The following is a 25,386-nucleotide window of genomic DNA, read 5'->3' as shown; positions in this document are numbered from 1 at the left end:
GAATGTTGGCCCCCCTCCTGCCATCGCCTTGTCCAACTGCAGAAACCGAGAAGCGTTCGTGGAATGAATGAACGAACGAATGATTCTAGTGGAACCCCCACTTTGCAGATGGACAAGTAGAGTCCCAGAGTCTGGACTAGACTAGAGAGAGCCTGGCCAGCCCCGGGGACAGCAGGGACAGAGGGAACTCCTGCAATCCGGAGCTGCGGTATTGCAGCCGGCTATGCAACGTGGGGAGGCAGCCTGGCTCCCCAAAGACAGCTCAGCCTCTTTCCCGGAGGCCGGTCCGCCTGGGACCAGCCGGGCACGCCGCCACCCTACGGTGATGCAGCAAGAACCGCGCGGTCCCTTTAAGAAACCCGGCTCAGCGAGGCTCTTCTGTGATCCCGCCTCCTCCCTCGGCTCGCGCAGCTCCGACGGAGCCGTCCCGTGAGTGACGGGCAGGCCGCCCAATAGCAGCGTGCAGAGGCAAGGGCGTGGCCCGGCGCTGCTAACTGCGCGGGGAAGCTCCGGGCACTTGGCTTAAGTAAGGGCGCCGCGCTCCCTGCCTGCTGCTGGGCGGGGGGAAGGCGGCAAGAGCTGGGGAGCCCCTGGAACGGTGAGAAGGACTCGGAGAGGGAGGAAGCCCCGAGACTCGAGAATGCGGGGTTGGGGCCGGGAGGGATGCACGTTCCCTGGGAATTAGGGGGTCCAGTCTCTGACCCTTCCTTTCCTTCCGGTGAGTGTTGAGGGCGGCTGAATTGACCACTAATTCTCAAGGAGGCCATCGGACATCTAGGACTCTTAAGAGGGCCTTTGCCAATCACACACCTGCAGCCCCCGGCCCGTTAGAACTGCACTCTCCCTTGCCTTATTTTACAAATGGAGAAACTGAGGCCGCTCCCCCAGATCCTAAGTCCCGCTTGATGTAAAGGAAAGAATCCTGGCGTAAGGGTCTGGGTCCGAGGTCCCAGCTCCGGCCCGGTCACCTTTAGCAACTTCCTGCCCCTCTGTCAGCTTCAGATTCTCCATCTGTGTCAGCGGTGAACCGGCCCATTGTAAAGAGATCAGGAATCGCTGGCTCCAGGAGTCTCTATCCCAGCCCCTTCGCCTGACTCTTCCTCTGGCTCCTGCGGTCCTTCTGAGCGATCATGGTACATAAGGTGTGGGCAGAGCTGGGGTCGTGTCTCCAGCTGTGCGACTGCCTCTCTGGGTGCCTGCGTTTTTTCTCTTGGGCCTCGGTTTCCACTTCTGTAGAGTGGGGTGATATCTAGCACTTCCTCTGGGCGTGTGAAATGTCCAGCGCTGCCAATATTTGTCGCTGTTATTTTTGGAGAACAGTGAGGGGAAAGGAACCCTTGCCTGGGCTGGGCCAGGCAGGAGGCTGGGGGTCAGGACCTGGAAGAGGCTTCCAGGTGAGGCTTGCGGTGCAGCCTGGTGACGACAGCGCTAAGCCCAAACTCGGTCCCTGGAGGATTAGAGGATGGTCTTTAAGTCCCCAACTGTCAGCTCTACGCAGAGCGACAGTCCTGGCAGCCAATGAGATGCGAGGACGGCTGCGGGTGGAGCTCCCATTGGTTTACTCCACCCCTGGGGGTAGCGGAGTCCCTTTATCAAGTGACTAGTGTTCGCCTGACTCTAATCAGAGCTTCCAGGAACGCTGCGCTGTGGGATAGAGGAATGAGGTTCAGAGAAGGGCAGAGAGTTGCCCACAGCTGCATCGCACGTCTTCAGCCCGACCGTTGTCCTGACCTCTCTGTCCCATCCCCCGCCCAGTCTCACCATGGCCTTCTGGACACAGCTGATGTTGCTGCTCTGGAAGAATTCCATGTATCGCCGGAGACAGCCGGTAACACCCCGGTGTGCGGCCAGGGCCGGGTGGGCCGGCAGCCCCTACTGTCCCCCACCATCTCCCACCTATTCTCCCCCAGGTCCAGCTTCTGGTCGAATTGCTGTGGCCTCTCTTCCTCTTCTTCATCCTGGTGGCTGTTCGCCACTCCCACCCGCCCCTGGAGCACCATGAATGTGAGCCCCCCAGCGGCCAGGCACTTTGCCTGTGTAGGGGAAGGCAGACGGGTCCCCCGAGCACAGGGATCCCCAGTGCATGTCAGGGAGCCTTCACCAGACCGCCAATACATGGCATGGGAGTGAGCTCTCCGTCGCTGGAGGCATACAAGCAGTGCCGGGCGACCCGATGGGGGTGGAGTCAGACAGAGTCCACGGGGCCTCAGCACCGGGCATCTCCCCGCAGGCCACTTCCCCAACAAGCCACTGCCATCGGCGGGCACCGTGCCCTGGCTCCAGGGTCTCATCTGTAACATGAACAACACCTGCTTCCCACAGCTGACACTGGGCGAGGAGCCCGGGCGTCTGAGCAACTTCAACAATTCCCTGTGAGCCAGAGGCAGTGGGTGTGGCCAGCCTGCAAACGAGGGGCTGCAGTGCCTGCCGGAACCCTGCCTCCTGCCCTCTCTCTGTCCCCAGGGTCTCCCGGCTGCTAGCCGATGCCCGCACTGTGCTGGGAGGGGCCAGTGCCCACAGGACGCTGGCTGGCCTGGGGAAGCTGATCGCCATGCTGAGGGCTGCACCCAGCACAGGTGAGGAGGCCGGGGGGCCTCTGGCAGGGCTGAGCTCTGAGCCTCGACTTGCCCGGCCATGAAATGGGCACAGGGTGGGGGTGGGTGCCTCAGGCCACCGTCCCCCCAGCCCCATGCTCCTGTGTGCTCCTCCCCCAGCCCGGCCTCAACCAACCAAGCAGTCTCCACTGGAACCACCTATGTTGGATGTCGCGGAGCTGCTGACGTCATTGCTGCGCACGGTAGGGTGTGGGGACGGGACCGCGCTGACTTCCTGGGACACTGCACTGGGGATGTCCTGGCACTGCACCACCCCAGGCCAAGGACCTCCCGTTCCAGGCATCCAGGCTGTCCCTGGTCCCTGCAGTGATGCTCCTTGTCCTGTCTGGGCCCAGACAGAGTGTGTCTGACCCTGTGATGAAGACTCGTCTGTGAGATCTCGAATGAGTCCCTGTGTCTCTCAGAGCCTCAGTTTCCCTGTTTGTAAAGTGAGGGCTATGATAGTATGGTCTGCCTGGGAACTGGCCAGAGCGCTGGACCCCTAGTGAGCGCTCAAAGTCATTGTCACCCTTGTGGTCTTTCTCCCCAGGAATCCCTGGGGTTGGCACTGGGCCAAGCCCAGGAGCCCTTGCAGAGCTTGTTGGAGGCAGCTGAGGACCTGGCCCAGGAGGTACGAGGCCCCACCCATCCTCAACCCCCATGCAGGCAACGTTGGCGGGCAGCCTGCACCGGGAGGGTCTCGGGCAGCCCGGACACTTCTCTTGGGTGGGTCTTCAGGACAATTAGCAAGAGAGGGAGAGGCTGCCCCTGACCCAGTGCCCTGCCCTGGTTAGGGCTTGAAGTTGGGATCGCTGCCAGCTCCATCTGGTGACCTCTCTCTAGATCCTGGCGCTGCCTAGCCTGGTGGAGCTTCAGGCACTGCTGCACAGACCCCGAGGGACTGGTGGGCCCCTGGAGTTGCTGTCTGAGGCCCTCTGCAGTGCCAGGGGACCTAGCAGCACAGTGGGCCCCTCCCTCAACTGGTATGAGGCTAGTGACCTGATGGAGCTGGTGAGACAGGAGCCAGAATCAGCCCTGCCGGACAGCAGCCTGAGTGAGTGACTGACCTTGGTTTCCCCTCCTGGGAAGTGGAGCGGTGGACATGGGGGCAGGGCCTCATGGCACCTCCATCCCAGGCCCCGCCTGCTCAGAGCTGATTGGAGCCCTGGACAACCATCCGCTGTCCCGCCTGCTCTGGAGACGCCTGAAGCCTCTGATCCTGGGGAAGCTGCTGTTTGCACCAGATACACCTTTTACCCGGAAGCTCATGGCCCAGGTGGGGGTAGCCTGGATGCTGGGGCGGGAGGGTGGCAGCCAGAGCCTATCCAGTACACTCAGTCCAGTGGCTCAGAGCCAGGCCAGAGGGTCATGGAAACTGGGTTTGAAGAAGTAGGAGTTAGCTGATGGAAGGAGATCAGCACGTGTGAAGGATCATTAGTGGAGGGGGTGCTGTCCGCAGGTGAACCGGACCTTTGAGGAGCTGGCCCTGCTGAGGGATGTCCAGGAGGTGTGGGAGGTGCTGGGACCCCGGATCTTCACCTTCATGAACGACAGTTCCAATGTGGCCATGCTGCAGGTGTGTGCGGGGCGGGGGAGGCGAGATGTGGCTCCCTGGTGGAGAGGGCAGACGGGCCCGGTGGATGGGAAGGCGGGCTCCATGCAGACCCCACTTTGGTGTTGGTGGTGTTTTTTTTTTTTTTTTTTTTTTTTTTTTTTTAAAGAGATGGAGTCTCGCTCTGTTGCCCAGGCTGGACTGCAGTGGCGAGATCTTGGCTCATTGCAACCTCCACCTCCCAGATTCAAGCAATTCTCCTGCTTCAGCCTCACAAGTAGCTGGGATCACAGGCATGTGCCAACGCTCCCAGCTAATTTTTGTATTTTTAGTAGAGACCATGTTGGCCAGGCTGGTCTGGAACTCCTGGCCTCAAGTGATCCGCTCACCTTGGCCTCCCAAAGGGCTGGGATTACAGGCATGAGCCACTGCGCCCGATCCAGACTCTCACTTTCACCTGCGCCCCCCAGCGGCTCCTGCAAATGCAGGACGAAGGAAGAAGGCAGCCCACGCCTGGAGGCCAGGACCGCATGGAGGCCCTGCGATCCTTCCTGGACCCTGGGAGCGGTGGCTACAGCTGGCAGGACGCACATGCTGATGTGGGGCGCCTGGTGGGCACGCTGGGCCGAGTGGCGGAGGTGAGGGGCCGTCCACCTGCGGGGTCTGTTTCAGCGTGGAGGCAGGGCCCACCCTGGGGTTCCCACCCTGGTGTTCCCAGGGAGAGGGAGGCGGGCCCGGCCTTAGTAAGAGCCTGGGATTTGCAGAGATCTCAGGAGGGAGCCGGCCCCACACTGGGCCTATAAGGGGAAAACATGGCACAGCCCCGAGGTCCAGGGGGAGCAGCGGAGTGGTCTAGGAGGCAGGCAGACCCCAGCGCCTAGGACTCACCCCGCATCCCACAGTGCCTGTCCTTGGACAAGCTGGAGGCGGCACCCTCAGAGGCAGCCCTGGTGTCGCGGGCCCTGCAACTGCTCGCGGAACATCGATTCTGGGCCGGCGTCGTCTTCTTGGGACCTGAGGATTCTTCAGACCCCACTGAACACCCAACCCCAGACCTAGGCCCGGGTCACGTGCGCATCAAAATCCGCATGGACATTGACGTGGTCACCAGGACCAATAAGATCAGGGACAGGTCAGGCGAGAGCGGGGGGGGGGGGGGGGGGGGGGGACTGGGCGGGGCCAAGAGCGTGGTGGGTGGGGCCAGGCAGCATTCAGCCTATTGGAGACCATGATAGACAGGATCTGGGCTGTATCAACAGCGGTATAGTAGCCAGAGCCCAGGGCTCCTTAGACCAATAGGGTCTGGGATAAGATTAGAGCAGGTATAGGTTGAGGGCAATGGTGGGCGGAGCCAAGTGTATCATTACACCCCTGGAATAAGGGTGGAGCTGAAATTGCACCGGGTGCTGAGCACAGTAGATCCCGCCTGTCATCTCAGAACTTTGGGAGGCCAAGGTGGGAGAATCTCTAGAGGACAGGTGTTAGAGACTAGCCCAGGCAATACAGTGAGGCCCCCGCCCCCCACCACCCCCACCAACCTCAAGAAAAATGTCTTTAAAAATTAGCCACCATGGGCCGGGCGTGGTGGCTCACGTCTGTAATCCCAGCACTTTGGGAGGCCGAGGCGGGAGGATCACGAGGTCAGGAGATCGAGACCATCCTGAGTAATACGGTGAAACCCCATCTCTACTAAAAAATACATAAAATTAGCCGGGCGTGGTAGCACATGCCTGTAGTCCCAGCTACACGGGAGGCTGAAGCAGGAGAATCCCTTGAACCCGGGAGGCAGAGGTTGCAGTGAGCCGAGATGGCCGCACTGCACTCCAGCCTGGGCGATAGAGCAAGAGTCCGTCTCAAATAAATAAATAAATAAAATTAGCCAGGCGACTTGGGCGGCTGAGGTGGGAGGATCACTTGATCCCGGGAGGTCACGGCTGCAGTGAGCTATGATCGCAGCTCTTCACTCCAGCCTGGGCGACAGGGCAAGACCCAGTCTCAGAAAAAAAAGTTATTCAGGGCGGGGCCCTGAGAGTTTCTAGCTCTTCCCTACAACCTGCCACCATACCCCTCTCGCAGGTTTTGGGACCCTGGCCCAGCTGCGGACCCCTTGACCGACCTGCGCTACGTGTGGGGCGGCTTCGTGTACCTGCAGGACCTGGTGGAGCGCGCAGCCGTCCGCGTGCTCAGCGGCGCCGTCCCCCGGGCCGGCCTCTACCTGCAGCAGATGCCCTATCCGTGCTATGTGGATGACGTGTGAGCTCTGGCACCCCTCCCCGCTGTCCCCCGCGGCGGGAAGGTCCCGGGTGTGGGGGTGAGCCCAGGCTCTGTTGGGAACCTTTCTGCGGTCCAGGCTGCGAACTTGGCACCTTTACACCACTCCACGTGACCTGCTACAGCGGGAGGAGCAGGGGACTCTGAGGGTCTGGGGTCTCCCGGCACAGGGAGAGCCTGGCCTGCACTGATACCTGGGAGCCCGAGGCTAGCTGGATCAGGGTCCAAGGAACAGGGAGGCGAATCTTCCCGTCTTGAGATCCCGGGACACGAACCAGTCGTGCCAGATGGTGGGGGGAGTGGGGCAGTCTGCGGAGGGTCTCTGGCCTCCACCCCAGCCGTCCCCACCCCAGGTTCCTGCGTGTGCTGAGCCGGTCGCTGCCGCTCTTCCTGACGCTGGCCTGGATCTACTCCGTGACGCTGACGGTGAAGGCCGTGGTGCGGGAGAAGGAGACACGGCTGCGGGACACCATGCGCGCCATGGGGCTCAGCCGCGGGGTGCTCTGGCTCGGCTGGTTCCTCAGCTGCCTCGGGCCCTTCCTGCTCAGCGCCGCGCTGCTGGTTCTGGTGCTCAAGGTGGGCGCGCGTCGGCCTGCCCAGTTGCAGAATGAGTGCGCAGGAGGGTGGCAGGCAGAAGCTGCCCCGCGTGGGTGCGCGCCCCCCGGGCCAATCCAGGAGCTGGACCTGAGCTCCCATCTCCTCCCACAGCTGGGGGACATCCTCCCCTACAGCCACCCGGGCGTGGTCTTCTTGTTCTTGGCGGCCTTCGCCGTGGCCACGGTGACCCAGAGCTTCCTGCTCAGCGCCTTCTTCTCCCGCGCCAACCTGGCTGCGGCCTGCGGCGGCCTGGCCTACTTCGCCCTCTATCTGCCCTACGTGCTGTGCGTGGCTTGGCGGGACCGATTGCCGGCGGGTGGCCGCGTGGCCGCGGTGAGAGCCCGGTCGGGCGTGGGTGGGGGACGCCCCCCGCCTCGGCCGCTCACTGACCGCCCGCTTTTCTGCAGAGCCTGCTGTCGCCCGTGGCCTTCGGCTTCGGCTGCGAGAGCCTGGCGCTGCTGGAGGAGCAGGGCGAGGGCGCGCAGTGGCACAACGTGGGCACCCAGCCCACAGCAGATGTCTTCAGCCTGGCCCAGGTCTCTGGCCTTCTGCTGCTGGACGCGGCGCTCTACAGCCTCGCCACCTGGTACCTGGAAGCTGTGTGCCCAGGTGGGCCGTAGGGCACGGGGCTCTGGGCCAAGTCGCACCTGCTTTGCGGGAGGATGGGCTAGGTTTGGTACCGAGAGACTTATTCCCTTGGAGAGAAGGCGGGGCTTCCTGGCACAGGCATGCAGGTGGCTGCACTGGAGGGGTGCGGCCTGAGGCAGGTGGTGGGTGGGGTTTCTTAGCCCCTACACCTGGACACCCTGATTCCAGGTATGTGGCCAGAAGCTGGCACAGTCGCTGGGCACTGTAGCTCACACTTGTAATACCAGCACTTTGGGAGGCCGAGGCGGGAGGATCGCTTGAGTCCAGGAGTTTGCGACCAGGCTGGGCAACATAGTGAGACTCCATCTCTACAAAAAGTTAGCTGGGGCCGGGCGCGGTGGCTCAAGCCTGTAATCCCAGCACTTTGGGAGGCCGAGGCGGGCGGATCACAAGGTCAGGAGATCGAGACCACAGTGAAACCCCGTCTCTACTAAAAATACAAAAAATTAGCCGGGCGCGGTGGCGGGCGCCTGTAGTCCCAGCTACTCAGGAGGCTGAGGCAGGAGAATGGCGGGAACCCAGGAGGCGGAGCTTGCAGTGAGCCGAGATCGCGCCACTGCACTCCAGCCTGGGCAACAGCGTGAGACTCCGTCTCAAAAAAAAAAAAAAAAAAAGTTAGCTGGGCGTGGTGGCACGCACCTGTATTCCCAGCTACTTGGAAGGATGAGGTGGGAGGATCACTTGAGCCTAGGAGGTCCCGACTGCAGTAAGCCATGATCGTACCAGCCTGGGCGACAGAATGAGACCCCCATCTGCTAAAATAAAAAAAAACAAAAAAACTGGGACAGGTGCGGTGGCTCACGCCTGTAATCCCAGCACTTTGGGAGGCTGAGGCAGGCGGATCACCTGAGGTTGGGATATCGAGACCAGCCTGACCAACATGGAGAAGCCCCATCTCTACTAAAAATACAAAATTAGCCAGGCGTGGTGGCGCATGCCTGTAATCCCACCTACTCAGGAAGGCTGAGGCAGGAGAATTGCTTGAACCCGGGAGGTGGAGGTTGTGGTGAGTCAAGATCGAGCCACTACACTCCAGCCTGGGCAACAAGAGTGAAACTCAGTCTCAAAAAAAAAAAAAAAAAAGGCTGGACGCGGTGGCTCACGCCTGTTATCCCAGCACTTTGGGGAGGCCGAGGCAGGCAGATCACGAGGTCAGGAGATGGAGACCATCCTGGCTAACACGGTGAAACCCCGTCTCTACAAAAAACTGGCCAGGCGTGGTGGCGGGTGCCTGTAGTCCCAGCTACTCAGGAGGCTGAGGCAGGAGAGTGGTGTGAACCCGGGAGGCAGAGCTTGCAGTGAGCGGAAATCGTGCTACTGCACTCCAGCCTGGGGACAGAGCGAGACTCCGTCTCAAAAAAAAAAAAAAAAAAAAAAAAAACTTGTACATTCCGGGGGGTGGGCTAAGTGATAACCAGTGCCCCTCCCCCCAGGCCAGTATGGGATCCCTGAACCATGGAATTTTCCATTTCGGAGGAGCTACTGGTGTGGACCTCGGCCCCCCAAGAGTCCAGCCCCGTGCCCCACGCAGCTGGACCCAAAGGGTGAGGCCCTACAAGGCTTAATAGCTGGTTTCCCACTTAGATGCCCAGTTCTGCCCGCAAAACGAGATTCCACAGATGCCAATGTCAATGACCTGGACACCCCAACCCTCACGCCTGCCCTGAACACACTGCAGTCCCCAAGCTCCCCCAACTTTTATAGGCCCCAGCCCAGCAGGTCCCGGATTCCACAGCCTAGCTCTAAGGGACTTGCAGGCACCGGGACACCCATGACCTCCATGGCTGAGTCCATCCCGTCTCTGCAGTGCTGGTGGAGGAGGCACCGCCTGGCCTGAGTCCTGGGGTCTCCGTTCGCGGCCTGGAGAAGCACTTTGCTGGCAGCCCGCAGCCAGCCCTGCGGGGACTCAGCCTGGACTTCTACCAGGGCCACATCACCGCCTTCCTGGGCCACAATGGGGCCGGCAAGACCACGACACTGTGAGTGCCCCCACCACTCCTTCCCTTCCCTTTGGGCCTCAGCTTCTCTAGCCATTCAATGGGAAAGGGATCAGAAGGTTCCCATACACCCGAATGGGAGAGAAACCCCATCTCTACTACAAATACAAAAATAAGCCAGGTGTGGTGGTGCGTGCCTGTAATCCCAGCTAGTCGGGAGGCTGAGGCAGGAGAATCACTTGAACCCAGGAGGCGGAGGTTGCAGTGAGCCAAGACTGTGCTGTTGCACTCCAGCCTGGGCAACAGAGCAAGACTCTGTCTCAAAAAAATAAAAATAAACAAATAAATAAAAATGAGGCTATCACAGGGTTTTGGATGTAGCATTTAATAGGTGCTCTGTGGCCGGGCGCGGTGGCTCACACCTGTAATCCCAGCACTTTGGGAGGCTGAGGTGGGCGGATCAGGAGGTAAGGAGATCGAGAACATCCCGGCTAACACGGTGAAACCCCGTCTCTACTAAAATACAAAAAAAATTAGCCGGGCGTGGTGGCAGGTGCCTGTAGTCGCAGCTACTCAGGAGGGTGAGGCAGGAGAATGGCGTGAACCCGGGAGGCAGAGCTTGCAGTGAGCCGAGATCACCCCACTGCACTCCAGCCTGGATGACAGATAGAGACTCCGTCTCAAAAAAAAAAAAATTTAAAAAGTAAAAATAGGTGCTCTGTAACTGTTGACGCACTCTGTGAAGGGGGCTGCTCTGAGACCCCTCTGCCCACAGGTCCATCTTGAGTGGTCTCTTCCCACCCAGTGGTGGCTCTGCGTTCATCCTGGGCCACGACGTCCGCTCCAGCATGACCGCCATCCGGCCCCACCTGGGCATCTGTCCCCAGTACAACGTGTTGTTTGACATGTGCGTCTCGGCAGGCCCAAAGTGCAGTGGTGGGAAGGGGCTGGACGCCCTCTGGGACTCTGCCTGCCACGTGGGTCACTCTGCTCTGTGCACTGGCCACAGGCTGACCGTGGGCGAGCACATCTGGTTCTATGGGCGGCTGAAGGGTCTGAGTGCCGCTGCGGTGGGTCCCGAGCAGCACCGTCTGCTGCAGGACGTGGGGCTGGTCTCCAAGCAGAGTGTGCAGACTCGCCACCTCTCTGGTGAGCCCAATCCCTAGGGAGGGGGGCTGGGGGAATCTCACAGGGAGGGGGGCTGGGGGAAGCCAGGTATTGAGGTCCATGTGAGTAGGCAGCCCTGCCCAAGGCTGGGTGCAACACACTGAGGTCCCTTCCCCATCTCTACCAGGTGGGATGCAACGGAAGCTGTCTGTGGCCATTGCCTTTGTGGGCGGCTCCCAAGTTGTTTTCCTGGATGAGCCTACAGCTGGTGTGGATCCTGCTTCCCGCCGCGGCATTTGGGAGCTGCTGCTCAAATACCGAGAAGGTCAGAGCTGGGGATTCTGCTTGAGGGGCCAGAAAAGGTTTCTGACAAGGAAGTGCTGGGGATGGGGTTTTGAGGAATGAGTAGGAGTTTGCTACATGTGGACCCCACTTCTTGCTATGGCATTTAGGGGCTGCTGCTCAAATACCAAGACAGTAAGAGTTGGGGGTAGCCAGAGGTTCCCCTGGATTCTGCCTAAGGGGCCAGGAAAGGTTTCTGACAAGGAGGTTCTGGGGATGAGGTTTTGAGGGATGAATAGGAGTTTGCTTCATGGGGTAGACAACTCCTGGCAGAGGCCCCAGCTCGGGCAAAGACCCGGTGGCCTGATGGTAGTTGTGGGTTGGTCCCCCATGCCTAGGTCGCACACTGATCCTCTCCACCCACCACCTGGATGAGGCGGAGCTGCTGGGAGACCGTGTGGCTGTGGTAGCGGGGGGTCGCTTGTGCTGCTGTGGCTCCCCACTCTTCCTGCGTCGTCAACTGGGCTCCGGCTACTACCTGACGCTAGTGAAGGCCCGCCTGCCCCTGACCACCAGTGAGAAGGTGGGGACCAGCCTTCTCCTGACCCCTGACCTCCAGGACTCTGTTCAGCCCTGAAGGCCAAGTTACTTGGTGCCTCTCTGCCCGCAGGCTGACACTGACATGGAGGGCAGCATGGACACCGGGCAGGAAAAGAAGAACAGCAGCCAGGGCAGCAGAGTCGGTGAGGGCCGGGGTGGGAGACCCAGAGCGGGTGGGCAGTGGGGTGGTTGTGCCTTAATTTGAGGAGAAGGAGGGGGAGGGGGAGGAAGAAGAGGGGGAGGAGGGGGGAAGGAGGAGGAGGAGGAAGATGAGGGAGAAGGAGGAGGAGAGGGAGGGGGAGTGGGAGGAGGATGAGGGGGAGGAAGAGGAGGAGGGCAGTTGCAGACCTGAGCCGATGTCCCCCATCCCTGGGCTGAGCCTGAACCATGAGATGAATTTGAACACTGACCCCACCTTTAACCCAACCAGGGCTGAGCCCAGAGACAAACCTACCCCAACGTCCTACCCTAGGTCCAGCGCTGCCCTCAAGTTCTTTTTTTGTTTGTTTTTGAGTCTTGCTCTGTTGCCCAGGCTGGAGTGCAGTGGTGTGATCTCGGCTCACTGCAACCTCTGCCTCCTGGGTTCAAGCATTTCTCCTGCCTTAGCCTCCCGAGTAGCTGGAGTTACAGGTGGGTGCCACCATGCCTGGCTAATTTTTGTATTATTGGTAGAAATGGGGTTTCACCATGTTGGTCAAGCTGGTCTCAAACTCCTGACCTCAAGTGATCCCCCTATCTCGGCCTCCAAAGTGTGGGGATTACAGGTGTGAGCCACTGCACCTGGCCTAAGTTCTTAACCTTGATCTCTGCCTGCAGGGACAGTCCCCTCACAGGTCACCAATGCCTCTTCCCCAGGGAGACTGGGGTGGGGCGTGAGCTGGGGCTCTCTGAAGCACCCCTCTGTCCACACAGGCACTCCTCAGCTGCTGGCCCTGGTGCAGCACTGGGTGCCCGGGACACGGCTGGTGGAGGAGCTGCCACACGAACTGGTGCTGGTGCTGCCCTACACGGGTGCCCATGACGGCAGCTTCGCCACACTCTTCCAAGAGCTAGACACGCGACTGGCAGAGCTGAGCCTCACTGGCTACGGGATCTCCGACACCAGCCTCGAGGAGGTGTGAGGCCTGGGTGCTGGTGAGGTGGGGCCAGAAGGAGGGCTGCCTGGAGGAGGTGGTGTTTTGAAGGATGAATAGCAGTGTGTTTATGAGCAGCAAGGACATTCAGGGAGGAGGCATGGCACATGAGGAGCTCTGGTGGCTCAGATGTCCCTTGGGAAGGTCCGGGGGACCCATGGTGTAGGAGGGGTGGGGGGCTCATAAGCCCCCAGTTCCCCCTGTGGGTGTCCAGGCTCTGAGCCCCCCGCTTGTCTCCCCAGATCTTCCTGAAGGTGGTGGAGGACTATGCTGCGGACACAAATACGGAGGGTGCGGCCACAGCTCCCTGACCCCTGACCCCGATCCAGAGTGGGACTGAAACCAAGTTCCCATCCCTGGCTTAGTCTGGTCCAAGGCATAGCGTTTTCCCCTATGCCTGATTTCTGATCCCCCGATCTGTGATCTTCAACTTTGACCCTGACCCCAATGGCCCTGCAGATGGCAGCTGTGGGCAGCACCCGTGCACGGGCATTGCTGGCCTAGATGTGACCCTGCGGCTCAAGATGCCACCGGAAGAGACAGTGCTGGAGAATGGGGAGCCAGGTAAGTCCTCCCCAGTGGCCCTGTGGTTCTCCCAGCCCCCCACCCATAGCAGCGTGAGCACTGACCCTCTCATCCCTCACAGCTGGGTCAGCCCCAGAGACCCAGGCCCTGCAGGGCTCTGGGCCAGACACCGTGGGCCGGGTACAGGGCTGGGCACTGACCCGCCAGCAGCTCCAGGCCCTGCTTCTCAAGCGCTTTCTGCTTGCCCGCCGCAGCCGCCGCGGCCTGTTTGCGCAGGTGAGGGGGGCCAGCACCAGGGAGTCGCATGGGAGTCCCTGAGTTCCCTACCCTGGCCATCCACTCAGTGGCCTAATTCAAACCCTTACCCTCGTGTATATTCCCAACCCAGAGCACATTTACTGAGGGCACTGGGGAGCCATGGGTGGTTGTAGAGCATGAGCAGGGACAGGGGCAAGCAAGCCTGGAAGGTGGGTGGAAGCAGCAGCTGATGGGCTGGTCCCCCAGATCGTGCTGCCTGCCCTCTTTGTGGGCCTGGCCCTTGTGTTCAGCCTCATCGTGCCTCCTTTCGGGCACTACCCGGCTCTGCGGCTCAGTCCCACCATGTACGGTGCTCAGGTGTCTTTCTTCAGGTGGGTGCAGAAGGAAGGGGCTGGTGGCAGGAAGACTAAGGATCTGGGGGTACAGCCCTGACCCTCCATCTCCCCTCACACACAGCGAGGACGCCCCGGGGGACCCTGGACGTGCCCGGCTGCTCGAGGCACTGCTGCAGGAGGCAGGACTGGAGGAGCCCTCCGTGCAGAATAGCTCCAACAGGTGAGGGCATCTCGTTGGCCTGGACCTTGCCCCTCTCTGGCCTCAGTTTTCCCATCTCGTCCCTGGCCAAGGGGCCTCAGGGGGCACCCGAAGCATCCCCTGTGCCCACCTGGGAGCTGGGAGCCTCTGTGTCTCCAGGAGCCCCCAGAAGCTGGGTGCTCACAGACCCGCACCTTGACCCTGCCGGGCCCCTGAGTGTGCACAGCCCATTGTCTGCAGGTTCTCGGCGCCAGAAGTTCCTGCTGAAGTGGCCAAGGTCTTGGCCAGTGGCAACTGGACCCCAGAGTCTCCTTCCCCAGACTGCCAGTGTAGCCGGCCCGGCGCCCGGCGCCTGTTGCCCGACTGCCCGGCTGCAGCTGGTGGTCCCCCTCCGCCACAGGCAGTGAGCAGCTCCGGGGAAGTGATTCAGAACCTGACGGGCCGGAACCTATCTGACTTCCTGGTGAAGACCTACCCGCGCCTGGTGCGCCAGGGGTGAGCAATGCCCCGGGACTCAGTTTCCCTGGCTATAGCGTGGGTCCTTGGGTTGGTAGGGCTGGTGTGGTACTGGGGGAGGTGGAGGAGAGGTTGGATGCCCAGCCTGGGGCTCTGGGCTGGGGGTCCTGTGTGCCCTCCTCTCCTCTTTTTTTTTTTTTTTTGAGATGGAGTCTCCCTCTGTCTCCCAGGCTGGAGTGCAGAGGCGTGATCGCAGCTCACTGCAACCTCCACCTCCCAGGTTCAAGCAATTCTCCTGCCTCAGCCTCCCAAGTGGCTGGGACTGCAGGCATGTGCCAGTGCACCTGGCTAATTTTTGCATTTTTAGTAGAGACAGGGTTTCACCGTGTTGCCAGGCTGGTCTCGAACTCCTGACCTCAGATGATCCACCTGCCTTGGCCTCCCCAAGTGCTGGGATTACAGGCGGGAGCCACCGCGCCTGGCCTTCTTTTCTCTTTTTGTCTCACCCTTGACTCTGCAGGCCCCTCTCACCGTTTCTCTCTGTCCCACATCCCCGTCTCTGCCTGTGTCTCTGTCCGTCTCTCCCACAGCCTGAAGACTAAGAAGTGGGTGAATGAGGTCAGGTGAGGAGGGGTCTAGCTTGGGGTCCCCTGCCCCAGTTCCACTCCCGTGCCCTCTGCCTGCCCCCTGGGAGCTCTCCCAGCCCCCCGGCCCTCAGCTCCCCTTCCCTGCCTGCATGGCCTCATAGGTATGGAGGATTCTCGCTGGGGGGCCGAGACCCAAGCCTGCCCTCGGGCCAACAGTTGGGCCACTCAGTGGAGGAGTTGTGGGCGCTGCTGAGCCCCTTGCCTGGCGGGGCCCTCGACCGTGTCCTGAATAACCTCACAGCCTGGACTCACAGCCTGGATTCTCAGGACAGCCTCAAGGTGGGAACTGGGGGTGACAGGTGGGTGTCCTGTCACAGCAAGGTCCAACCCCATTTTCCTGACCCTATGACCTTGACCCCCACCCAGATCTGGTTCAACAACAAAGGTTGGCACTCCATGGTGGCCTTTGTCAACCGAGCCAACAACGCACTCCTACGTGCTCACCTGCCCCCAGGCTCGGCCCGCCACACCCACAGCATCACCACACTCAACCACCCCTTGAACCTCACCAAGGAGCAGCTGTCTGAGGCCGCACTGTGAGTCCCTCCACCCTTCATGTCCTACCCTTTCTCCGTTTCTCTGTCGTTTGAGGTGGTGGGAACTGGATTTGAACCCTGACATACTCTTGCTTTATAAATGGGGGACAGAAACTGTTCCTCTGCTCCCTAAACCAGGGAAATGGGACCTCCTCAGGCTCCACGGGCCCCAGCCTCCCCAACACATCCTCGTCCCACCAACCTTTATCCTGTCTTGAGACCTGTACAACCTCTGCTGCCAAATCCCAGGCACTGTCATCCCTAAATTGCCCCCACCATCTCTGCCACTGCTGACTGCCCCATAGACCTTTGTCCCATCAATGGCGTGTTCAGCTCTGCTCTGAGCAACCCATGCGCCCTCACCCTACAATAGCCCTCATGTCCTCACCTCCAGGATGGCCTCCTCGGTGGATGTCCTCGTCTCCATCTGTGTGGTCTTTGCCATGTCCTTCGTCCCGGCCAGCTTCACTCTTGTCCTCATTGAGGAGCGAGTCACCCGAGCCAAGCACCTGCAGCTCATGGGGGGCCTGTCCCCCACCCTCTACTGGCTAGGCAACTTTCTCTGGGACATGGTGCGGGGGCTGCTTGGATGGGTGGGGGCCCAGCCACTGCTTGCCACTGCCCTGTCTGGCCCCTTCTAGGCATGGGCTTGTCCAAGATGGCCTGGGTAAAGTCTTAAGGATTGTGGGAGACTTTGTGTCCTCCTTCTCAAAAAGCAAGGAGGTCAGGGTGGGAATAGGGCTGAGGGTGGTAGTCCCCACCCCTTCACACTGATAAAGGTAACTGCCATCTCCAATGCAGTGTAACTATTTGGTGCCAGCGTGCATCGTGGTGCTCATCTTTCTGGCCTTCCAGCAGAGGGCATATGTGGCCCCTGCCAACCTGCCTGCTCTCCTGCTGTTGCTACTACTGTATGGGTGAGGACCCCAGTCCCTCAGGGCCTACTCTTACTGCCCCTTACTGCCTTCCCCATCAATGCTGCTGAGAGAACTCTACAGCAGCTCCCAAGGAGAGGATATGGAGGTCTGGGGTGATACCATGTGTGATCCAATTCAGTGGTGTGCCAAGGTGGCCTTAAAAGCTCATCTTGTCCTGACTCATATTAATAGAGGTCTAAGGCAGCCCACGCCTGTAATCCCAGCACTTTGGGAGGCTGAGGCAGGAGGACTGCTTGAGGTCAGGAGGGCAACATAGAGAGCCTTTTCTCTAAAAAGGAAGAAAGGGCTGGGCACAGTGGCTCACGCCTGTAATCCCAGTACTTTGGAAGGCCAAGGCAGGCAAATCACAAGGTCAGGAGATGGAGACTATCCTGGCTAACATGGTGAAACCCCGTCTCTACTAAAAATATAAAAAAATTAGCCAGGCGTGGTGGCCTGCACCTATAGTCCCAGCTACTCGGGAGGCTGAGGCAGGAGAATGGCGTGAACCCAGGTGGCAGAGCTTGCAGCAAGCCAAGATTGCACCACTGCACTCCAGCCTGGGCGAAAGAGTGAGACTCAATCTCAAAAAATAAAAAAATAGAAAGAGAGAAAGAGAAAGGAAAAAAAAAACAGAAATGTGCTTTGGGTGAAAATGTCGAGGTCTAAGGCAGAGAAGATGGGAATGGAGATTTTTATTCCTCTCTGGGCTTCTCAGTCTGAGTAATTACTCCAGTGACTCCTATTGTCCCTTCAGCTGGTCGATCACACCGCTCATGTACCCAGCCTCCTTCTTCTTCTCCGTGCCCAGCACGGCCTATGTGGTACTCACCTGCATAAACCTCTTTATTGGCATCAATGGAAGTATGGCCACCTTTGTGCTTGAGCTCTTCTCTGATCAGGTGGGGCACCATGAGGCTGGGGCTTGGGCTGGGTTGGGTTGTTGGACTCAGCCCCTAACCAACATCCCTCTTGCTGCCCTTGAGCAGAAGCTGCAGGAGGTGAGCCGGATCTTGAAACAGGTCTTCCTTATCTTCCCCCACTTCTGCTTGGGCCGGGGGCTCATCGACATGGTGCGGAACCAGGCCATGGCTGATGCCTTTGAGCGCTTGGGTGAGAACTTCCTGTCAGATGGGGCCATGGCTACAGATAGCTAGCACCCTTGGAGACCTAGAGTTAATTATACACAGTGGAGACAAACAGCCCCACCAGGGAGACAGCCAGGATTCTTAGGTGGCCGCAAGATTGGGCCAAGTTGGAGGTACAAGAAAGCAGCCATATTGTAATCCCAGCACTTTGGAAGGCTGAGGCGGGCGGATCACAAGGTCAGGAGATCGAGACTACCCTGGCTAACACGGTGAAACCCCGTCTCTACTAAAAATACAAAAAATTAGCCGGGCGTGGTGGTGCGCACCTGTAGTCCCAGCTACTCAGAGGCTGAGGCGGGAGAATGGCATGAACCCGAGAGTCGGAGCTTGCAGTGAGCCAAGATCGCGCCACTGCACTCCAGCCTGGGCGACACAGCGAGAATCGATCTCAAAAAAAAAAAAAAAAAAAGCAGCCATATAAAGTTAATTCTGTCTTAGATTACATCACAAGAGGCCTAAGCCTCTAATTAAGGAAGGTGATAAAACTTCTGTTTTCTATGCCAATTAGACTCCAGCTGAGTGGCCTATCCAATTTGTGCTCCTTTCCCTTAAGAATCCAAAGTGACATGGACGGTGAAGGGGCCAGAAACCAAGACTCTCATGGACCCAGTCCCTCTTTTCTATATCCACAGGAGACAGGCAGTTCCAGTCACCCCTGCGCTGGGAGGTGGTCGGCAAGAACCTCTTGGCCATGGTGATACAGGGGCCCGTCTTCCTTCTCTTCACACTGCTGCTGCAGCACCGAAGCCAACTCCTGCCACAGTTAGTCAGGTCTACAGAGAGGGTGGCAGGGGCCAAGGACCTACTTTAGGCCCACATATGTTCTGTCCCCAGACCCAAGGTGAGGTCCCTGCCACCCCTGGGATTGGAGGATGAAGATGTAGCCCGTGAACGGGAGCGGGTGGTCCGAGGAGCCACCCAGGGAGATGTGTTGGTGCTGAGGAACTTGACCAAGGTAGGTGTGGCCAGGTTGACTGCTGGGTTGGGGGGGCTCCCACTGGCCCACTCACCTTTCTGAAGGACCTGCACTCTTCCAGGTATACCATGGGCAGAGGATGCCAGCTGTTGACCGTTTGTGCCTGGGGATCCCCCCTGGTGAGGTGAGTCCAGGGGTGGAGGCCTGGTGCAGGGAAAGTGAGAGGCTGCCCTACTGAGTGCCCTCCCCATCATCCTTTACTGAACACCTACTATGTGCCCACGGCCCTTTATTGAGCAACTACTGTGCATCCACCACCTTTTATTGGGCACCTACTGTGTGCCAATATTTGTGCTCCTATTTTTATTTTATTTTATTTTATTTTATTTATTTTTTTGAGACATAGTCTCTCTCTGTCGCCCAGGCTGGAGTGCAGTGGCACCATCTCGGCTCACTGCAAGCTCCACCTCCTGGGTTCATGCCATTCTCCTGCCTCAGCCTCCCAAGTAGCTGGGACTACAGGCGCCCACCACCACGCCCGGCTGATTTTTGTATTTTTAGTAGAGACGGGTTTTCACTGTGTTAGCCAGGATGGTCTCGATCTTCTGACCTCGTGATCCGCCCACCTTGGCCTCCCAAAGTGCTAGGATTACAGGCATGAGCCACTGCGCCTGGCCTTTTTTTTTTTTTTTTTTTTTTTTTTTAGAGACAGAGGCTTGCTCTGTCGCCCAGGCTGGAGTGCAGTGGCCGGATCTCAGCTCACTGCAAGCTCCGCCTCCCGGGTTTACGCCATTCTCCTGCCTCAGCCTCCCAAGTAGCTGGGACTACAGGCGCCCGCCACCTCGCCCGGCTAGTTTTTTGTATTTTTTAGTAGAGACGGGGTTTCATCGTGTTAGCCAGGATGGTCTTGATCTCCTGACCTCGTGATCTGCCCACCTCAGCCTCCCACAGTGCTGGGATTACAGGTGTGAGCCACCGCGCCTGGTCTGTGCTTTTATTTTGAGCCAGCAAAACCTCATTAAGCACCTACTGCCTGCTTACATCTATTAAACACACACTGTGCTCACTAAAGAGGTGTACTGAATACTTTTGTGTCCATCAACGTTTATCAAATACCAATAGAATTTACTGGACCCTTGTTATATACACATCTATATCAAGCACTTGTCACAGCCAACATTGATCAGGCACCTGCTTTGTACCAGTTCACATTCAAGCACCCTTGAACTATGTGCAAATTTATTTGCTGTGTGCCACTTATTGGCCACCTACTAGGGCTGGTATACATCTGCAAACAAGTGCTGTTTGTTAGCACACATTGCAGTATGTGTGTGTGTGTGTATATATATGGGATTTATAGATATATAAAAATATAAATATAAATATAAATAGGAATTTATATATATATATAATATATATATATATTTTTTTTGAGATGGAGTCTTGCTGTCACCCAGCCTGGTGTGCCATGGCGCAATCTTGGCTCACTGTAACCTCTGCCTCCCAGGTTCAAGCAATTTTCCAGCCTCAGCCTCCTGAGTAGCTGGGACCACAGGCACACACCACCATGCCCAGCTAATTTTTGTATTTTTAGTAGAGACGGGGTTTCACCATGTTGGCCAGGCTGGTCTTGCACTCGACCTCAAATGATCCACCCACCTTGGCCTCCCAAAGTGCTGGGATCACAGGTGTGAGCCACCACACCTGGCCTTTTTTTTTTTTTTTTTTTTTTTTTTTTTTTTGAGACAAAGTCTCGCTCTGCCACCCAGGCTGGAGTGCAATGGTGTGATCTCAGCTCACTGCAACCTCTGCCTCCCGGGTTCAGGCAATTCTCCTGCCTCAGCCTCCTGAGTAGCTGGGATTACAGGTATGCGCCACCACACCCGGCTACTTTTTGTATTTTCAGTACAGATAGGGTTTCACCATATTGGCCAGGCTGATCTTGAACTCCTGACCTCAGGTGATCTGCCCGCCTTGGCTTCCCAAAGTGCTGAGGTTACAGGTGTGAGCCACCAGGCCTGGCCGACAGCATATCGTTACTAAGCCCCTACTGTGTGCTGGCCAACCTCTCCACCTTGGGCTGACTGTGTACCCAGCCTAAGTACACACAGTATGCCAGGAAACATATGGAAAGCTCATGCCCTGATATTTGTTGAACACTTGCTGCATACAGCTTTTATGGGGGACCCACTGTGTGCCAAAAGCCATTCCCTGCTAAGTGACAGCTTTATGCCTCGCTACATACCCCAATATCTGCCCAGCTCCCCTGGGGCCCCAAACACGGCCCTCCATGTGGACACTCAGAAATCAGAGGTGCTGAGGCCGGGCGTGGTGGCTCACACCTGTAACCCTAGCACTTTGGAAGGCCAAGGTGGGAGGATCACTTGAGATCAGGAGTTTGAGACCAGCCTGGTCAACACGCCAAAACCCCATCTCTACTAAAAAATACAAAAAATTAGCTGGGCTTGGTGGTGCACTACTGTAGTCCCAGCTACTCCGGAGCCTGAGACAGGAGAATTGCTTGAACCCAGGAGATGGAGGTTGCAGTGAGCCGAGATCGGGCCATTGCCCTTCAGCCTGGGTGACAAAGCAAGACTACGTCTCATAAAAAAACGAAAAGAAAAAAAGAGGCCGGGCGCGGTGGCTCACGCCTGTAATCCCAGCACTTTAGGAGGCCGAGGCAGGCGGATCACGAGGTCAAGAGATCGAGACCATACTAGCCAACATGGTGAAACCCCATCTCTACTAAAAAAAAAAAATACAAAAATTAGCTGGGCGTGGTGGTGCGTGCCTGAAGCCCCAGCTACTTGGGAGGCTGAAGCAGGAGAACTGCTTGAACCCGGGAGGCAGAGGTTGCAGTGAGCCAAGCTTGCGCCACTGCACTCCAGCCTGGGAAACAAGAGCAAAACTTGGTCTCAGAAAAAAAGAAATCAGAGGTGCTGGAACCAGGGCCTGAGTACCATCTGTGGGCATCCCTGCAGTGTTTTGGACTGCTGGGCGTGAACGGAGCAGGGAAAACGTCCACGTTTCGCATGGTGACTGGGGACACATTGGCCAGCGGGGGCGAGGCTGTGCTGGCAGGCCACAGGTGAGGGGCACCGGGTAGGGTCGGGGTGGGGCAGGGTTGGCCCTGACGTCCTTGTTCCCCATCCCTCCACCTCCCGTGCATGGACTGGGCTCATGGCCCCACACCTGCATGGTCTCTGGGACGCGTGCACCCCTACATCCCACACGCGGACCAGGCCCTGAGACACCCTTGTCCCTTACCATCGTGGCCCTGGATGGGTGGGCCCTGAGACCCCTGTGTTAGCCACCAGTATTGTCAGGGACTAGCCAGCTCTCTGAGCCCCCTGCATCCCCACCCCAGCGTGGCCCAGGAACCCAGTGCTGCACACCTCAGCATGGGCTACTGCCCTCAATCCGATGCCATCTTTGAGCTGCTGACGGGCCGTGAGCACCTGGAGCTGTTTGCGCGCCTGCGCGGTGTCCCGGAGACCCAGGTTGCCCAGGTGAGCCCACTCTGCCTCCACTGCTCTCACCTCCCAGGGCCCATCCGACTCAGGCCGTGCCCCTAAAGCCTGGCCCAATCCTGCACACTCTCGCCTTGGCTCCACCCCTGTCCCTGCCCCCAGATCGTGCTTCCTTCCCTTATGCCTCTGTCACCCATCCTGGTCCAATAGGGATTTGGCTAGCCCGCTTCTTTGTCCCGCCCCACCAAGTTCCGACATTCTCATTGATCCACCGACCCTTTCTTCCGCTGCACGTAGCCCCTCTCCCCCTGAGTCTTCCTGCTGTAGCCCTGCCCACTTGCTCCTCTTCCGCCTCACCCCTAGGGCTTCGCACCTTTCTCGCTGGGTTCACCGTCAGCTTCTCACTCTGGCCGTTCCCAGTTTGCAGCCCTTTCACTGTCTCTTCTATCTGCCCGGGGGTCCTGGCTTTGCCCTGGCCTGCCCCACTCTCAGCCTTTCCCACCCCATGCCCTCTCTGGCCCGGCCCCATACCCCTGCTGGCTCCACCCACACCATGGCCACGCCGATACACATGTTGACTCCACCCACACCATGGACCCGCCCCACACTCATGCTGGCTCCACCCATACCATGGCCCTGCCCCATCTCATGCTGGCTCCACCCACACCATGGCCCCACCCCGTATTCGTGCTGGCTCCACCCACACTATGGCTCTATCCCATAGCCATGTGGGCTCCACCCACACCATGGCCCCGCCCCATACCCATGCTGGCTCCACCCATTCCATGGCCCAGCTCCGTACCCATCCCAGCTCCACCCACACCATGGACCCGCCCCATACTCATGCTGGCTCCACCCACACCATGGCCCAGCTCCATACCCATCCCAGCTCCACCCACACCATGGACCCGCCCCATACTCATGCTGGCTCCACCCACACCATGGCCCCGCCCATACCCATGCTGCCTTCATCACACCATGGCCCTACCCCATACCCATGTTGGATCCACCCATTCCATGGCCCAGCTCCATACCCATCCCAGCTCCACCCACACCAAGGCCCCACCCCACACTCACGCTGCCCCCACCACACTATGGCTCTGTCCCATTCTCACATTTGCCCTGCCCCATGCCCACTGTGCCCCTGCTCCACACTCAGTGCTGGCCCCGCCACACTGTGGCCCTGCCCCTTAGTCATCAATATGAGTCCCATGCCCACTTTGGCCCCACCCCACAGACTGCTGGCTCGGGCCTAGCGCGCCTGGGACTCTCATGGTACGCAGACCGGCCTGCAGGCACCTACAGCGGAGGGAACAAACGCAAGCTGGCGACGGCCGTGGCACTGGTTGGGGACCCAGCCATGGTGTTTCTGGTGCGTGGGGGAGGTGCCGGGGTGGGGTAGGGCCCGCGACAGAGGCGGGGCCTTGCTTATGGGATTTTCCATGCTGCCCAGGACGAGCCGACCACAGGCATGGACCCCAGCGCACGGCGCTTCCTCTGGAACAGCCTTTTGGCCGTGGTGCGGGAGGGCCGTTCAGTGATGCTCACCTCCCACAGGTGCGCCGGGCGCGGGTGTCCTGGGCTGTGGTTAAGGCGATCCAGGCCTAGAGAGAGATCCCCAAAACACAAGGCCACAGGGGATGGGGGGGTCCTGGCCCTGGTGGGGCGAGGGCGCCAGGACCCGGGGTGTAAGGACACACAGAGGTGGGACGCGGCGCCAGGATGAGAACGCTCTGGGGAAGGGTGGGGAGACGTCCACACCGGAAGGGTGGTCCAGGCCCGGGGAAGCAGGCAGTGTGGCGCCAGGCACAGGTGGTCCAGGCCTCAACAGAGCTCGTGGTGCCGGGTCCCGACAGCATGGAGGAGTGTGAAGCGCTCTGCTCACGCCTGGCCATCATGGTGAATGGGCGGTTCTGCTGCCTGGGCAGCCCGCAACATCTCAAGGGCAGGTGAGCGAGCGGGGCCTCCAGGCAGGTGTGGGGTGAGGGTGGGCACGTAGGTGGGCTCAGGGGAGAGGCCAGACGTAGGGCCAGGTGAGGAAAGTTTGGCTTCGACTGGAGAGATGGCCAGGGCTTTAGATTGTCCTGCAGGGGTGACTGAGGGGGCGAGACAGGCTGGGGTGTGCTCGGCGTGCAGGACCAGGAGCCGGGGGCTCTGGGTGGATTCAGAAGGCATAACCAGGTGTGCGCTGGAGCAGGTGCAGCCTGGAGAGGTGAGGGTGGGTTGATGGGTGGAGTTAGGGGAGGGCCGGTTATTGGGCGGGGCCATAGGAAAGTGGGTGGGGGTATTTATTGTGTGGGCGGGGGTAGGGTGCAAAGGCGAAAGAGGACTGTCCGAAAGAAGAGTCAAGTGGAGTGATAGCTTCGAGAGCAGCCTGGGCAACCTAGGGAGACCCCATCTCTATAAAAAATTAATTAGCTGGACATGGCGGTGTGTGCCTGTGGTCTCAGCTACGCGGGTGGGGGTGGGGGGACTGAGGTGGGAGGACCACTTGATCACTAACATAGGTACAAGGATGGGGCGGGGCCGGAGAGTAGTAGGGGCTGGAGGGTGAGCTGAGCTGAGGTGGGACCTGGGAAAGGCACTATCCGGTAGCCCTGGCCCCACTCACTGCAGATTCGCGGCCGGCCACACACTGACCCTGCGGGTTCCCGCCGAGAGGTCCCAGCCGGCAGCGGCCTTCGTGGCGGCCGAGTTCCCTGGGGCGGAGCTGCGCGAGGCACACGGATGCCGCCTGCGCTTCCAGCTGCCGCCGGGAGGGCGCTGCGCCCTGGCGCGCGTCTTTGGAGTGCTGGCGGTGCACGGCGCAGAGCACGGCGTGGAGGACTTTTCTGTGAGCCAGACGATGCTGGAGGAGGTGATCACGGCGCCGGGGTCGGGCTGGGGGAGGCAGGCTGGGGGCCAGGCCTGCGGGCTGACCGCCCCTCTTGTCCCCTCTGGACCGCCCACCGCCAGGTATTCTTGTACTTCTCCGAGGACCAGGGGAAGGATGAGGACGCAGAGGAGCACAAGGAGGCAGGAGTGGGAGTGGACCCCGCGCCAGGCCTGCAGCGCCCCAAACGCATCAGCCAGTTTCTCGATGACCCTAGCACTGAGGAGACTGTGCTCTGAGCCTCCCTCCCCTGCAGGGCCGCGGGGAGGCCCTGGGAATGGCAAGGGCAGGGTAGAGTGCCCAGGCGCCCTGGACTTAGGCTGGCAGAGGGGCTGGTGCCCTGGAGAAAATAAAGAGAAGGCTGGAGAGAAGCAGTGGTGGTGAAA

At 59.3% G+C, this 25,386-nt stretch overlaps 2 protein-coding genes across 2 annotated transcripts in view; one reads left to right on the top strand and one right to left on the bottom strand.

The window, feature by feature from the left end:
* Positions 1-25,386, bottom strand: part of TMEM259 (transmembrane protein 259) — a 202,452-nt gene that overhangs the window by 29,526 nt on the left and 147,540 nt on the right. The gene's annotated exons all lie outside the window — the stretch shown is intronic.
* ABCA7 (ATP binding cassette subfamily A member 7) lies at positions 496-25,386 on the top strand. Its single transcript, XM_050771222.1, has 48 exons — positions 496-598; positions 997-1,133; positions 1,626-1,828; positions 1,911-2,004; positions 2,231-2,372; positions 2,464-2,576; positions 2,715-2,797; positions 3,145-3,225; positions 3,438-3,648; positions 3,731-3,870; positions 4,054-4,170; positions 4,617-4,784; positions 5,049-5,278; positions 6,223-6,399; positions 6,771-6,993; positions 7,126-7,347; positions 7,422-7,623; positions 9,096-9,206; positions 9,470-9,641; positions 10,375-10,506; positions 10,609-10,748; positions 10,894-11,031; positions 11,387-11,571; positions 11,659-11,731; positions 12,501-12,703; positions 12,964-13,012; positions 13,181-13,285; positions 13,368-13,522; positions 13,751-13,875; positions 13,961-14,059; positions 14,279-14,533; positions 15,085-15,117; positions 15,243-15,420; positions 15,508-15,677; positions 16,072-16,249; positions 16,479-16,594; positions 17,352-17,496; positions 17,584-17,707; positions 18,375-18,504; positions 18,577-18,697; positions 18,780-18,842; positions 21,640-21,746; positions 22,026-22,167; positions 23,366-23,500; positions 23,582-23,685; positions 23,985-24,077; positions 24,745-24,985; positions 25,084-25,386. Exons 3-48 carry the CDS (start codon positions 1,763-1,765, stop codon positions 25,237-25,239), a joined length of 6,447 nt encoding a protein of 2,148 aa, XP_050627179.1. The 5' UTR covers positions 496-598; positions 997-1,133; positions 1,626-1,762; the 3' UTR covers positions 25,240-25,386.

The sequence above is a fragment of the Macaca thibetana genome, chromosome 19, assembly GCF_024542745.1.
Source record: "Macaca thibetana thibetana isolate TM-01 chromosome 19, ASM2454274v1, whole genome shotgun sequence".
Lineage (NCBI taxonomy): Eukaryota > Metazoa > Chordata > Mammalia > Primates > Cercopithecidae > Macaca > Macaca thibetana.
The sequence above is the reverse complement of the archived record's forward strand: the minus strand, read 5'-3'. Positions and strand labels throughout refer to the sequence as shown.

What these genes read in the sequence shown, in the direction of transcription:
- ABCA7 (XM_050771222.1), top strand. Translation starts at nt 1,763, where the DNA reads ATGGCCTTCTGGACACAGCTGATGTTGCTGCTCTGGAAGAATTCCATG. An exon ending in GCTGCTCAAATACCGAGAAG is followed by an intron (nt 11,032 to 11,386) that starts GTCAGAGCTGGG and finishes CCCCATGCCTAG; the next exon opens with GTCGCACACTGATCCTCTCC. An exon ending in GTGCAGAATAGCTCCAACAG is followed by an intron (nt 14,060 to 14,278) that starts GTGAGGGCATCT and finishes CATTGTCTGCAG; the next exon opens with GTTCTCGGCGCCAGAAGTTC.